Genomic DNA, 12,192 nt, shown 5'->3' with positions numbered 1-12,192 from the left:
CTAGGGGTTAGAGCCCAGGAGGGGAGGAGTTGGCTTGTGGGAGAGTCTGAGAGACTGGGAGAAGTTGAATCACCCCTGATCCTCAATCTCGACTCTCCACTGGGAGGCAGTGTGGTCTAGGGGTTAGAGCTGAGGGGCTGGGAGACAGTGTGGATAGAGATCTGACCCACTGAGAGAGTCAATTAGACTGGGAGACAGTGGGGACTAGGGGTTAGAGCTGAGGGACTGGGAGACAGTGGGGACTAGGGGTTAGAGCTGAGGGGCTGGGAGACAGTGGGGACTAGGGGTTAGAGCTGACCTCTGAGAGCCAGTGAGGTCTCGGGGTTAGAGCTGAGAGACTGGGAGACATCTAGCTGAGGGACTGGGAGACAGTGGGGACTAGGGGTTAGAGCTGAGGGACTGGGAGACAGTGGGGACTAGGGGTTAGAGCTGAGGGACTGGGAGACAGTGGGGTCTAGGGGTTAGAGCTGAGGGACTGGGAGACAGTGGGGACTAGGAGTTCGACTGGGAAGACAGTGGGTACTAGGGGTTTAAGCTGAAGGGACTTGGGAGACAGTGGGGACTAGGGGTTAGAGCTGAGGGACTGGGAGACAGTGGGGTCTAGGGGTTAGAGCTGAGGGACTGGGAGAGAAGCAGTGTGGCTCTTGTGGTTAGAGCTGAGAGACTGGGAGAGAGGGACTGTGGTCTAGAGTTAGAGCTGAGGGACTGGGAGGCAGTGTAGTCTAGGGGTTAGAGCTGAGAGACTGGGAGAAAAGTAGTTCTATCCAAGCAGCCTGGGGGACCATAATTTTGCAATATAATAATAATAATTTTTTTAAATGCACTTCATGAGCACTGGGCGAGGTGAATAAGATATCTTTAATTCGACACTGCAGTGAGATAATGACACAGCGCCCCCCGGGGGTGATGTTTTTAATGAGTGCTGCTGGATGTTTTTTCTGCAGACAATAGTTGTGCATTCTACACCGTGCCAGCAAGCCAAGGCAAACTTGATGAGAGCGTGTATGAAAGAGCTTTAACTGCTTTGAACTGGGGGGGCGGTTTGCCATTTCAGACAAGACACTGGCACTGGGATAGCAGCAGCACATCAGGAAGACTTTCTTTGTATTATTATTTTTATTTATTATTTGTTGCCAATAGAAAGTGTCTTTGGGCGCTAATGCAGACAGGAATTTAAAAGGTCAATAGGATTTTGCTGCCCACAGAAAGGCACCACTGAGAAGTGCTTTAAAAAGGGCAGCTTGCTGCTTGGCACCAGCAGGCTTTGTTCTGGCTGAATTTCTAAGCGTTTCTGTTGTCACTGTGGGTTTCATTGCCTGGTGCCATGCATCTTTTGAGCTTTCTGCACAGATGGGCGGAAAAATAATCTGGGCAGCTAACTTTCTAACGCTATACAAAGCAACCAAAAAAACAAAGAAAAAAAACAAGAAATTAGCTTGGTGTACAATTTACTATTGTAGATTTATGAAAGTTCCCAAAACCACGAAGAGCCTTATAACTTATAAATGTGTATTATTAGAAGCATTCCAGGCAGCCTGGCTGGGTGTGCATGGCCAGCTTGGGCGTGGCGCTCGTTCCCTGCTTTAACCCCTGCTGTTCTTCATCCAGATATTGACGAGTGCCGGCTGAACAACGGTGGCTGTGATCACGTGTGCCGCAACACAGTGGGGAGCTTCGAGTGCAGCTGCAAGAAGGGCTACAAACTGCTCACCAACGAGAGGACCTGTCAAGGTAGGACAGCCCTTTGCATTTTGACACGGCTATGGGGTCACAGCGGTACGAATACAGCTGTGCGCAAACATTGCGCTTCACCTGATGCAAAACGCTTGGCCATGGTTGTGCAGGAATGCACACTTGCACAGTGTCTGGGCATTTGAGCTTTGTTAGGCACACAATACTGTGCTCCCTGGTAGTGTCTTCGCAGTCGTGAATTGTGCATGTGCTATAGTGTATAAAGACCACAGAAACTATAGCTGTGTCAACTCATAGATCTATCAGTCGCCAGCGTGTGGGTTTATCCAACAAGGCGGTCAAAGGCTGTTACCTTATACACATGTTCATCGTTGCTGATATACAAGTGAAATGGCGATTATGAAGAAGACTCGCCTGATCCCAGAGCTCGCTGGCCGAGGTGTGACTAAGGCCTGAATTCAATCAAAGTTATGGCATCGCTCTAAGATTTAATCCAGCTCTAATTGAGGTTGTCATGAAGCCTGTAATGTTTTCTTTTAGGAGCGAGGCTGCTACAGTGCTGCTGTAATTCTTTAAAAAAAAACTACTGAGGGGAAGGTTAGGGAACCAGGTGCATACAGAAGGCACTCTCTTTCAACATTTCCAAAGATCTTTCTGTATTTATTATATTCCAGAGACTAGATTCAATAAGTGTTACTATTTCTATAAGGAAAAACAACCTGCCCCCCTCCCCTCCCCTCGCCCCCTCTCCAGACACGGTCTGCGTAAACAGCCATGTGGAAGCACACCCAGGCATGTTTGTAACTCACTTTTTAACAGGAGTGCTCTGGGAGATGGCCAATAAATAAATAGATTCCCCAGCTCCCACAGGTACAAGAAAAAAAACCAGCCAGCCCTCCTTGAGGACTTCCAAATGAAATAGTTTCCTTTCTTAATCCTAAAGTAGCACTCAGCCCGCAGAGAGAAAGAGAAGGCAACACCTACTTTCTTGCGTGGAATCTCACTGTGTTGTCTTTTAAGCTTACCCTTGCCAGCAGTTCACATCAGACAGGGTTATGTATTCTTTTTTTGGTTAAACTTCCTCTCCGGGTTTGTATCGCGTAGCTAGGGGCCCCCCGCTGGGGTCGAAGGTCCTCGAGGGAGGTGTTGTGTTAGCGCTGTGTGCAGTTCAGTGGCATAGAGCCGTGTTTGTTTTCATAGCACTGACACAGAATCAAACAAGTCACGCTGCCTGGAGCAGATCGCTTTCTTTAGCATTGCCTGTTTGCAACCTGACTGATTCACTGATTTCATCTGATCACATAACACTATAGCTGTGTCTAACGCTGTTATCTGCTTTCCAAACAACTACATCTTCAAAATACTTTCTTCGACTAGATTTAAGAGTTAAAGCTTCTTGTAAACACATTAAGGACTTATATAAGGCTATTTATGATATGCACCAAGCAATAATGTAAAGCAATCATGTTCAGTTTACACCAATATAAAATCCCTTGCTGTCTGTTCCTTCATCCTTAGCCTTCAGTGCACAGAGTGAAGACCTAGCTGGCAGCCCATTGAGTTCATGTGAATGTTATTTTAGCTTCTCCAGCAGTGATATTGCAACGCTAACAATAAGTTAATACAAACATAATTGTGAAAACGAACTTAAAAAGTGACCCTGTCTTAAAGGTGAGCACCCTGCAGACGGGCCTCTTGTCTGCGACCCCGTTCTTTGCCCCAAGTGTTTCCCAGGGCCCAAACAGGTTTCCGTGGAAACCATTAAAAAAAATGTAAAAAGGGGGGGGGGGGGGGGGAGTTTGGATAACGTCTGGTGCAAATATTTCTCGGGCAAGCATGCTTGCTGATCTTCCCAGTCAAAACATAGGCGTTTTCAGTGACAACACAAATCTTCAGCTGCCACTCATAAAACAGACAAAACAGGCATTGCCGTCAAACAATGCCTGTTATATCATAGAAAGGACTTCCTCAGTCTACGTTCTAAAACTGTAGACTGTCCTAAGCTGATATTGACACCACATTGTCGGTCTGACCTGTTAGGGGGATGTCATTTTCATCTAGTTTTAACAACTTAAGAATCCTGAAATGAGACCGGTGGTTAAAAATAGCTAACACCCACTTCGGGGCAATTTATTTAGGTGTTAAGTCAATGACATCATCAGCTTCAAGTGGCAGTGGTAGTGTTTCCAGAAACAGAAAGATGGGACCTGTTCAATTTGAAGACAAGCAGAACGTTTTGCTTGCCCTTAAAGACTACACCAAATCTCGTAAAAAAGAAAAAATTAAGTCACGATAGTCTTGTATTTGCTACAAGAAGTCAAAAAAATCTAAATCAAGTTGAAATCAGTGAAGATTTGTTTGCTTTGAATAAGATCTGCTTTTAAACCCAAACCCCAGGGTGCCAGCAGGTCTTCGCCGAGCAATGGAGGATCTGGTTGCGGGCACTTTATCGCTGAGCCGAAATTCTCGAGTCCCTGGGCAGTCAGCAGTGGGTCACGTTGCAAGCCGTTTCCCAGGCTGGAATTCTGTGGAACTGTCTCGTATTCTGAAGCTGAGAATTCCAGCAGGAAGGCAGCCTGCCTGCACTTCCTGTACCTCGGTATTCCGAGTCTGCTCTGCTGGTTGCCAGAGCTCAAAAGGGTTACACTAAACCATTGCCAAAAGAACACGGTTATCTTTCTCGCGTGTTGAGATTAGAGGTGGGGGAAGAGTAGTTTTTCCTTTATCAATACCCCAAAAAAATACATGAAACTTCTGTTGTTGTTGAAAATGGCTGAGATGTAAACTAAACTCTGGGGTTATCTCAATTTAAATAGTCACGGTGTTTCTTAGCTGTCATCGGCTTGTGTAATTAGTCATGATGGGACTTGCCTGCCCAGTCTGCAAGGCTGAAGGCATTCCTCCTTGATCTGAAAGCGTCCGACAGCCTCCCTCCCTCTCCGCCTCTCTCCACTCTCGAACTTCATGAGGGCCCAGTGGTACTGTGTTTATCTGATGCTGTGCCCATTCCAGGTTTAGAGTTTCGATTCTTTATTTGGTACATCTCTGATAAACTCCCCTTATCTCTCCAGCTTGCCGTAAACATCTGCCCTGTACAGCTTCCATTTAGTCTTTTTTTGCTGTTGTTTTTTAAAATTAGTGTGAAAAGCAAGAGCGACTGTGGGATTATAAAAGGGGGGGGGTCTCTCGTTAACTGTAAAGAGGACTGCGGTTTGCTCAAAATTGCACCCGCCCAATCGAGGGGACTCTTAAAAGGAGGTGTCCCGTGTACTAAAATTACGCCAACAAAAAAAAGGAGAGATGAACAGATGGAGCATCACAAAGACGCTATTGTGTTCATTCTTTTTTTTTGGAACACTTCTCCATTCTCCATCCCTCGCTCTGTGGTGTTCTGCACGTATGCACCTCCCTCTCGCTGGAGTTGCATTCCTGCCCTCCGTAAACAACTCCAGGATCTAATTTGGGCTCCTGTGATTAAGACAGATCTCACGACTGATGCCCCTGTCAAACACAGACAAGAAGAGTACAGGCGCTATCCAAGCGTTTTCAATAAGGAGAGTGCAGATCTCGTGGACGGGGGCCGGGAATGGGAGGAGCCATTAGTAGAATGGTACCCCAGTGGAAACATGTGCATATTTTGATATTTTAAGCACATCACAATGGTTTGAACCATTACACAAAGCTGGTAATCCATTGGAGCACCACATAAAATGATCTATTGCATAGCTGTTGCTGGGAATTCCCTGCTCATGGTCCTGCCTGGGTTTCTCCAGGGTAATCTGCAATTGGTAATGGTATCCCAATGGTATTTCTTTAACTCTCCTGCAAGGGGCTGATCCATGGTAAAACTGAATCCCAGGTGAACACGAACATGTAGACTGAGCTACTCTCCCCAGGGCAGGACGGCTGGTCCAGGTGCCTGTGCGATCCCTCCTCTGTGGATACTTTGCTCAAGCATTATTTAAAAAAACATCATCAAAAGCAAGCAGAAAGAGTAACGTGTTGCTGCCATTTCCTCAGAAAGTTAGCTTTCCCAATGCTGGAACGCCATTGAGTTCACTAGCAGCAGAGTTCCAATGGGAGCATTGCCATGATCGCTTGTACAGTTCAGCCCTGTTTTACTTGGCATTTGAAACAAGCTGCTAAATACATCTCCACGGGTTTAATGAAGCGCCGCTCAGGTGAAGTCAGATGGCTTTATTTTGCTGCTGTCGTGAGAGTGTCGGGACTGGGGAGGGAGGGGAGTCGCAGGCTTGTTTTAATCTTAATCCTCAAGGACAGCTTTGCATGGTGGGTGTTTGCCTGTGTGCAGAGCAGGAGACAGTCGAAACGTAGTGCACTGTCCGATTTTTTTTTCTCGTTAGAGAACTTTGATTGGATACTTTAGCCTTTTTCAAGGACAGCCTTGGGTAGAGCACAGCTGGGCAAGAAAAGGAGAGAGCACAGGGGAGCTTTAGGGTGCAGCACAAGGGAGCGGGGTAGAGCACAGGGATGCAGGGTGCAGCACAGGGGAGAAGGGTGCAACACAGGGGAGCGGGGTAGAGCACAGGGATGCAGGGTAGAGCAAAGGGGAGCAGGGTAGAGCATAGGGGAGCAGGGTACTACTTTAACCAATAACAGATTTGTGCATTTTGTTTTATGAAGATAGTTATTCGCGCCCCTGTGAAAAGCTGCAGGCCTCTATGAAAATGAGTCTTCTCAAAGGGCTGCCCTGTGTAAATAGCTTGACATCACAATAGCAGGGAGTTGTTTGCAAAGTCAATGTAGTTCAGTGAAAAAGGGATCCATGACATGATCTGATTTCACGTCAAGCAGTTTGAGACATTCCTAGATAAGCGAACTGTTTTCAATGCAAATACTTTCCATATGTATTGTAATGATGGACAGGTTAGGAAATCTAAAAAAAGCAACCCCACAGCATTGTTGAGATGAGGAGGAAGGTTTCGCTGACTTGTGCAGCACTGGTGTAGAGGTCTTCTCAAGGCTGTGCTGTATGGATGGAGGATTTAGGAGCGTGAAATCCCACAGCTAGGGAAAAGCTCTTGTTATCTTAAGCTCAGTTGGACAGACATTTGGCATCAAGACAGGTTTTTTTTTTTTTTCAGCAGTAATTACAAGCTCTCATTCTGCTCAGAGCCTGCCTGTCAAGATTTTCTCACAGAAGAAATGAACAATCTGTAGCAATCTGTATTCAACCTGGGTTCAAAATACAGTGCTGAGGAAGCCTTATCAGCTTGAATGGCTGTTTGACCTCCAAAACAAAAGCCCCATTGTGTTGCAGCTTACATGCAAAAGCTGTGCCCTCTCTTGGCCTGTTCTCTCATATAGTGTGAAGCTGCAGGGTACAATGAGAGCGGGTGCAATGAGAGCGAGTGCAATGAGAGCGGGTGCAATGACAGCGGGTGCAATGACAGCGGGGTGCAATGAGAGCGGGGTGCAATGACAGCAGGGTACAATGAGAGTGTGGTATAATCCATGGTGTGTTTTCTCCCCCCTGCAGATATCGACGAGTGCTCCTTCGACAGAGCCTGCGATCACTCCTGTGTGAATTCGGCTGGCAGCTTTGAGTGCCTCTGCCACAAGGGCTATGTGCTGTACGGACTGACTCACTGTGGAGGTGGGCAAAACCCTTCTTACATTTCAAACTCTTCTGATAATAACAAAATTCATAATCTGCAGTGTTCATATTTCTGTGTTTGGTTCTTTCTCACGTAATGATATTATAAATGTGCGAATTTAAAGTCATTTAAAAGCACAGTCATGTGCAGTAGGATACTGGTCAGCATTGTACAGCACTGAGAAGTGTTGCAATCTACTTCAAATGCAAGCTGTAAGCATACAATAGCACAGTGGCTTGTATGTGAGGATGCATAATAAATCTTAGTTATTTTAAAGTACAGTAATTAGCAACCCTTCATTTTTGTTTTGTATTTCCAATCCTTGTGTTGTGGCCCCAGATCACATGACTGGCAGCAGACGGGTCACCTGATTGTCTTGCTCCTGACAGAGGTCAAGGGGGTCAAAGTGACCATTTTTCACCGGATAAAGTTTGAAAGAAAACTAACTCCTCGCTTTTTTTGGGGTGTGTGTCAGACGAGGAGAGCCTCATAAATCGTGGCAGTTATCGATAGTTCTGACACCTCAAACAATCCTGCGAGGAGGCTATCCATCATGAAGGCTTTGAACAATGAGACGGAGTGGAGTTAGAGACTGGACTGGGCTCACATCCTTCCTGCCCCCTCCGCACAGCACAAACGGGTCAAAACAACATAGACAGGCAGGCAGGCAGGGCATGGATATATATATTATTAAAAAGCAAATACAATCCAGATTTCTAGCAAGCAGTTCTTCAGTGCTCTACAGTGTGCATACAGTATTATTGCACAAGATCTTGAATTAGCCAGACAATTCCGGCCCTCTCTCTAACGAAACCTTTGCCAAGGCGCGATGCTTTCATCTTTTCGTTCTTGGTTCAAAATGGCTTGAGTTTTGGGGTTTGATGGGCAAAAGTGGAAATTCCAAAGCTTTTTACTGCAAAGTCTCACCTGAAACAAACTGGGGAACTTATCCAAGCTTCTAGTTTTGTCTCTTTTCAGAATAAAATTGAGCCAATGTCTTTGTGTTGCCTTGAACAGATCTTTAGCAGTGCTGTGCCCAATCTTTGTTTTTCTTTCACCGAACCTTTGAAAAAAAATTCAAGAAATCAGTTTTTTCTGTTTTGTGAGAGATTACCTCTTAAATGAACACGTAATCTTAAATGATTTCATAATCTTTTTGCTCAGCTTCCCAACATTTTCCCAATACTTTTCTCAAGGGAGCACGGGTACTCTAGTAACACACTCTGTATGTTGCAGGTTAGTTTTTGTCCAAGCCCTGAATTTCACTCTTCTTTACCGTGCTTGCCTATGCGATCCCATCATTTGACTGTGCTTCGCTACACTTTGGGATAGTACAGTAAACTCATTCATAAAGGCTTTCTGTAACCATCTCTCTGGCTCATGTGTCCCCGCAGATATCAATGAGTGCAGCATTAACAAAGGGGGCTGTAAGTTCAGCTGCCTGAACACTCTGGGGAGCTACGAGTGTACCTGCCCTCCTGGACACAAGCTGCACTGGAACAAGAAGGACTGCATTGGTAAGTGGGTAACACTGGCACCTAGTGGCCAGAGACCAGAAGCACAGCCTGCCATCCAGGGTGAAACCTCCATTAACTGGTCAATTACCTCTTTTTGTCTGGGGCTTGAACATCTGCTGCCTTTTGCATAACAAGCCTTTTTTTTTTTTTTTAACCCTGGAGGCTACATCTATCTTGGTCACGGTTTGTCCGATTTTAATGAAGCTATTAATTTTGTTGTGAGATGTTATTCTGCTGTAAGCAAGTAAGCAATGTAATTTGGGGTGGGGATGCGTTAACAGTTTGTGTGTGTTTCAGAGCTGGTGAAATGCCTGCCAAGCTGGGTGTCTCCGCGGGCCACCCTCACCTGCAGCAAAGCAGGCAAGAAGGAGAGCTGCTCCCTGACCTGTGCCTCTAAGGCCCACTACCTGGCAGGTAAGCAACAGCAGTGCAGCTCCGCTCAACAGCAGCTCTGTGCGATTTTCTTGTACTGTGTGATCTGCTTGCACTGTGTGATTTGCTTGCACTGTGTGATTTGCTTTGACAGTGTGATTTGCTTGCACTGTGTTATCTGCTTGCACTGTGTTATCTGCTTGCACTGTGTTATCTGCTTGCACTGTGTGATTTGCTTGGACTGTGTGATTTGCTTGCACTGTGTGATTTGCTTGCACTGTGTTATCTGCTTGCACTGTGTGATTTGCTTGCACTGTGTTTTCATCTGTTCTGTGTGTGTTTTCTTGCAGAATCTGACAGCAGCTACACAGTGAGCTGCGGCATCCCCATCCTGAACAGCAAAGCATCGCAGAAACAAAACAACACACAGAGCTGTATAGGTAAGCAGCCCCCAGCGTGCGTACAGATCACAGGAGCAGCAGTGTTAACAACCTGCTCTGGAAACTGCTGTAGAGGACAAGCTTGCGAAGCAAAAGCATGAAGCAAGTATCTTTGTGCAGTTTGTCTGATTTCTAAACGGTTAGGAAGTTTGTAAAACAATCTGTCCTCCTTCCCTCCGCGGTGCAAGTTTAACCCCGCGCCCCGCTCTCTTGTTTTTAGAGACTCTGGCCCCGCCAGTCAAACAGAAAGCCTCGTTCAAAATCAAAGATGCAAAGTGCCACCTGCACCCCAAGCTGAAGGGCAGGCAGGACGACGGGGGCAGGCACCTGGGGGCAGGTAAGCCAATGCTCACCAAAATGCGCAAAGCTAAAGCAGAGAGCCTTTGGTTTTCGGTGTTTCCACTGTAATATTGCAGTATTCTATTCTTTGCTGTGCTTTCAGTATTTGTTATCTGCAGCAGTGTGTGTGTTGTGCTCTACGCCGGCTCTCTGGCACCCCCTGCTGACTAACCCTGGTGTGTGTTTCCCCAGGCGGTGCCCTGCCCTGTAATGACTGCCACGTGACCTTCGTGAACCTGAAATGCGACTCGTCGAAAAAGGTAAAGGGCCGGCGCGCCCGCAACCCCCCGAACAAGGAGGTGACCCGCATCACGCTGGAGCTGGAGGCAGAAGTGAAACCAGAGGAGATTACAGGTGAGTGAAACCGGGAGGGGGGGTGGGGATTTTTACCTGGAACCTCCAAGGGCTCAGGCTGCGATTTGGGTTGAGGGGCTGCAGACCCTGAGGACTGTGCCCTGCACACCCCGTGACGCTACTCCCTGTGTTTCTCCACAGCGAGCTGTAACCTCAACTGCCTGCGGCAGCGCATGGAGAAGCAGGTGAAGTCATCCATCAAGGCCCTGAAGAAGTCCATCAACCAGGAGCGCTTCCTGATCCGCGTGGCGGGGCTGGAGTACGAGGTGGCACAGAAACTGGCACGGGCCTCCGAGAGGCAGGAGAACTGCGGCCCCGGGAAAGAGAGGGACAACGGGCGCTGTGGTAAGGAAGAGAGACCGGGGAAGAGGGGGGGAGGCAGATATTGAGGACAAGTTTGGTTTCTTAGTCCTCGAAATTGCAAATGCATTTCTGCCTCTCACTGAAAGCGTGCTAGTGTTCCTTGTGTTCGCTGGGTAATGGCGCTACCCAGGAGTGGTAATCAAGCATCCTTGACATTTTAATATTAACCCGATTACTGCAGCTGAAGCATTGCATGGCTGGGTTCCACCTGTACGGTATTGCCAGAGCTGTGCTGTTCTGAACCCCAGAGCACTGCGCTGTTTCAAAGACTGCCCTCCTCCCTCTGCTTCACTTAGTTCAGCAATCTCAGTGCACGCTCAAAGAGGTTTGAAAATAGCGCTCAATGAGAAAACACAGCAGCGCTCAATGAGAACAGGTCACAGCACTGCAACACAGTAATCAGGGCAGACACAACCTCTCTCAGAGCCCTCTTCTCCAACCTTATCCTGCTAATGTTTCTCTTCCACTCCCCTCTCACCCATGTCTCTGCTACTCTCTCAGTTAGATGCTTGCCAGGATCTTATTACCACGGAGAACAGGAAAAGTGCATCTCCTGCCCGCCTGGCACCTTCCAGGAAAGGGAAGGCCAGCTTGCCTGCGACCTTTGCCCCGGAAGTGACGGGCACGGCCCTGCTGGTGCCCGTAATATCACATCCTGCACAGGTATGTGGGGTGACCGGGACAAAAACACACCAAGCCCAGGAAGCCAAAGCATGACTGACAGTGGAAATAAGCCTTTGTCTGGAAGCTAATTATGATTACAGAGTATTTGAATTTTCGAGGAATGTCACAAGCCAATATCTATTTTCGTATTATACACGTACTCACACATGGTGTATATAAAATACACTAGCATGTTAATGTCATCCATGTGCAAGTGTACCACTGCTGTGTGCAACTCGATTGTTAATTCAGTTTGTGTGTCTATTCCTCTGTCATGCTATCATTTCTAACACATTTAATAATGACCTCTAAGAGCCCCCGGACTGAACAGACACCCACGTGGCTGTTGTTTTTGCTGTGCTCAGTGCCCCCTTCCTCTGATTTGCAGGGCAGTGCCCGTCAGGGTACCACTCTCACGATGGGTTCAAGCCGTGCCAGGCCTGCCCCCGGGGGACTTACCAGCCCGACCTGGGCCGCACCCTCTGCTTTCCCTGCGGAGGGGGGCTGAGCACCAAGAACGAGGCAGCCAGCTCCTTCCACGACTGCGAGACCAAGGGTGAGCAGCGAGTAACACAACCCCGCTGCTGGAGAACAGACACTGCTGCGGGGAAGGGAACTCCAGCTGCAGAGCAGTTTCACCCATTCCAGGTCTTATTACGAGCTTGATTAGGTATTGTATCTGGTGCGTCTTATTAAACTCGCAGTAAAATCAGGAATGGATCAAGCTGCTACGCAGTGGGTGTCTTATTGTCATCCCCGCTGCTGCCTGCCAGCTTGCACTGCCTCGTCATGTACGGACCGTCTGGTCTGATGGTTAATCAAAGTGTTTGTCCT

At 47.5% G+C, this 12,192-nt stretch overlaps 1 protein-coding gene across 4 annotated transcripts in view; it reads left to right on the top strand.

Moving 5' to 3' along the window:
- Window positions 1-12,192, top strand: part of LOC121299833 (signal peptide, CUB and EGF-like domain-containing protein 3) — a 55,691-nt gene that overhangs the window by 40,664 nt on the left and 2,835 nt on the right. For all 4 annotated transcript variants that reach the window (XM_041227956.1, XM_041227954.1, XM_041227955.1 and 1 more), the window contains 10 exons: window positions 1,609-1,731; window positions 7,193-7,309; window positions 8,705-8,827; window positions 9,125-9,241; window positions 9,550-9,639; window positions 9,860-9,976; window positions 10,171-10,332; window positions 10,474-10,677; window positions 11,197-11,358; window positions 11,747-11,914. In XM_041227956.1, the coding sequence (XP_041083890.1) occupies window positions 1,609-1,731; window positions 7,193-7,309; window positions 8,705-8,827; window positions 9,125-9,241; window positions 9,550-9,639; window positions 9,860-9,976; window positions 10,171-10,332; window positions 10,474-10,677; window positions 11,197-11,358; window positions 11,747-11,914 (1,383 nt within the window). The remainder of the gene's footprint in view (window positions 1-1,608; window positions 1,732-7,192; window positions 7,310-8,704; window positions 8,828-9,124; window positions 9,242-9,549; window positions 9,640-9,859; window positions 9,977-10,170; window positions 10,333-10,473; window positions 10,678-11,196; window positions 11,359-11,746; window positions 11,915-12,192) is intronic.

The sequence above is a fragment of the Polyodon spathula genome, chromosome 25 (genome assembly GCF_017654505.1).
Source record: "Polyodon spathula isolate WHYD16114869_AA chromosome 25, ASM1765450v1, whole genome shotgun sequence".
NCBI classification, from domain to species: Eukaryota; Metazoa; Chordata; class Actinopteri; order Acipenseriformes; family Polyodontidae; genus Polyodon; species Polyodon spathula.
This window is presented reverse-complemented; position numbering and strand designations above follow the sequence as displayed.